At 39.5% G+C, this 3,007-nt stretch overlaps 1 protein-coding gene across 2 annotated transcripts in view; it reads left to right on the top strand.

The window, feature by feature from the left end:
- The window catches only part of miga2 (mitoguardin 2), a gene marked incomplete in the record, with an annotated part of 15,685 nt that extends 13,113 nt beyond the window's left edge, over positions 1 to 2,572 (top strand). For both annotated transcript variants that reach the window (XM_014006578.1, XM_014006577.1), the window contains 3 exon segments: positions 113 to 166; positions 237 to 353; positions 928 to 2,572. In XM_014006578.1, coding sequence (XP_013862032.1) covers positions 113 to 166; positions 237 to 353; positions 928 to 1,116 — 360 coding nt within the window.
- Between the last annotated feature and the right edge of the window lie 435 nt (positions 2,573 to 3,007).

Below are 3,007 nucleotides of genomic sequence, written 5' to 3'. Positions count from 1 at the left end.
CACACACACACACACACACACACACACACACACACACACACACACACACACACACACACACAAGCCATCGCTTTACAACTTCTCTAAAAACTGTTTATTTTCTCCTTTCTAGGCTCTGGCGACTGCTTGCTGGTCGGTGCTGAAGGCGAAAAGGCGACTTCTTTTGGTAAAAATCATTTTTATTTCTTTATTTTGTTTATGGTTTTGTCCAGCTCAGTGCCTCGCTCTCTCCGTAGGTTCCTGACGGGTTTATCTCCCACTTCTATGCCATATCAGAACACGTGAGCCCGGTTTTAGCTTTTGGGTTTTTGGGACCCAGGCAACATCTGACGGAAGTTTGCACAATTTTTAAGGTGAGATTTGGATTTTGATAAAACAACCTATTAAAACTTGTATTAAGCTCTTGCAAATTTGATAAATCAAGCTGTTGTCAAGTGTTAATGTTTGGAGTTGGGAAATTACAGCTAAAATACATTTTTGTGATTCCAGTTTTTGAAGCTTCCAAAATCCCACAAGACGTTTTCACAAAAAGTAAAATAGAATTTGAGCAGGTTGGTTTTGGTGGTAATGAATACTTAAAATGACAATTGGGGCCAAAGGTTATTTAGCTGCTTGAAGTTTGCAATTTTACCACTAGATGTCATGAAATTCCACACACTGGATGATTAAATGAGTTTTAATTTGTTTTCAGAAGTTCTGTATTATGTAGATTTCTATAAAGCTGTGAGATCTGTATTTATAAAAAAAAAAACAATCAGCAAAACAGTGACTGTCCGATGTTTACGTCAGATGTAAAGCACTTTCTGGTTCGTCCTGCTTCTCATTCAAAGCAGAAACGCTTTCCTAGTCAAATACTGTGACAAGTAAAGCGCTCTAATTTGTTTAAAATGACAGTGCAGTCAGTAATTCCTGTCCTTTCACCTGCAGCAACAAATCGTGCAGTACCTAAAGGATATGTTTGACCACGATAAAGTCCGTTTCACCACTGTTCAGTGCTTGGCTGATGACATCCTGAAGCTTTCCCACCGCAGAAGTGATATCTTACTGGGGTACCTGGGAATTGATAGTCTGGTGGAACTCAATGGTGCCCTGCCAAGACATACAGATGGCTCCTGAGGAACCCACGAGGGTCACGAAGGGCTTCGTAGAGCTTGAGCAGGACCGGGGAGAAATCGCCACTCAAAACTCGATCTCTACTTAAAGTCTCACCCGAACCCTCCTTTCTGTGTTACACTGAGAACCAGCATTATTCATTCATTCATCTGTGCACCTCAGCCTGCAGCAGGCATCAGATAGATTTCACCACGTCACCTTGTTCCATCAGAAAACCGGTTGGATCAAGTAATTCCACTTCTTTCTTGTGTTGCTGCTTTGCTGCATATCCAGAATGTCGAGTGTAATCATGTAACGGCAGACGTGTGGGGACTTGCCTCGGCCTTGTTGGGCGACACGTTAGACAAGTTGTTAAAAATGCAGCTGACAAACGCTCCCAAATGACCAGGACTGCGTCTTCTACACAAATATTTACACGAGTTCAACACTTGTGTAACTGGGTTGAACATCAGAACATTCATGTGGACAGAACTGTCATCAGATTGGCCAATATTACAAACAGTGTATATAAATGAAAAACAGATGTTGGGGCCAACATTTACTCTATTTTAATTTTTTTAAATGATATCAGTTTTTTATAGTTTTCACCTGATAGATGGCCCACTCGTTCCAGGATTACCTGCTGTACAAACAGAAAGTATTAATCCTCATTTGGACGATGTTAAAGAAAGGGAATATCTTCTAAGATGCAGGGCTTTAGTGCACTTGAGTGTTCTCAGGAAAGAAACCGTGACTTGAAATGATCTCTAGGATGTGGGGTTAAAACGTATATTTATAGTAACTTAGTTCATCATCTTTAGCTTTCAAGTATCTCCGTTTAATTCCACAACTTACTAAACTATCCAAACTCAAGTTATAGGAAGATGTAAGGTTTTGTTTCAGTGGAACATTTGGGTTATTGGCAGCTCCTGGACATGGTTCTAAAATCTTGAAGACAACCTGCTGATTTGTGATGTGCAATATTGGTTTTCACTGAATAACCTTTAAACATGATTGGCTTGTCACCGTGGGGGAAATTGGAAATGTGTCATTCCCAATACCGCTGAGGTCGCACTAAAGCAACATTGAGCATTTCCACAGATTTTTATTTAGTGTGTGTGAAACTGCTGACATGATTAGAGTTCACAGCCACAGGTTTTGTGTGATCTCACTTTCTAACATTTATGACTCAAAGCAATAGTTTGCTGTTTCTGAGGTGGAGTTTCTTTAGAAAGGTGATGAATATCTTACATGTTGCAGATAGCTTGTTGAATGACCTTAATTAGAAATAGCCAACATCAGAGTGGTCTGATGCTGTCTTAACTCCAATTTCAAAAATTTCATAGTGATTCATGCAAAAAGCACTTAAACATAATGCCACCAATATTGCATTATGTGGTTATTTCTTCGGAGTGCATGTTAAAATCTATTTTAGAAGCAATGGGCCTCATGCAAGAACTTTTTTCGTATTCTTATCCTAAATTTCTCTTACTTTTGTTCGTATGAAGGGTTCGTACGAACATGTCACGTCAGATTCAACAAACTCTTCTATCTTCAGGAAAAGTGTGTAAATGAGCTGCGTAAACTTGATGAATATGTATCAGCTGCTCGTGCACGGGGAGAGGAGATTAGCATAATTACAGCCCCAAAACCACCATATAAGGTAACGTTTCCTACCCCACATACCAGGAATTGTCCATTCATAAATGACATCGCAAAGTAAAACATAACTACGAGTTCGGAGATTGAAGTCCTGCTTTCAGAGATCCAGAAAAGAAAATTCTGTCATTTTTAGCAGCGTCAGACCTGCTAAAGCTGAGGAACTGAATGACTACTGTTAAAGTCGTGTCTTCTGTGGGTTGTATACAGTCACAGAAATAAAAAATCTAAATCATATTTATCTCTCTAGTCCTGT

This window comes from Austrofundulus limnaeus, unplaced genomic scaffold (genome assembly GCF_001266775.1).
Source record: "Austrofundulus limnaeus strain Quisiro unplaced genomic scaffold, Austrofundulus_limnaeus-1.0 Scaffold36, whole genome shotgun sequence".
In the NCBI taxonomy this organism is placed as follows: Eukaryota; Metazoa; Chordata; class Actinopteri; order Cyprinodontiformes; family Rivulidae; genus Austrofundulus; species Austrofundulus limnaeus.
Note: the sequence above shows the minus strand (reverse complement) of the source record. Positions and strands in the feature narration are given on the sequence as shown.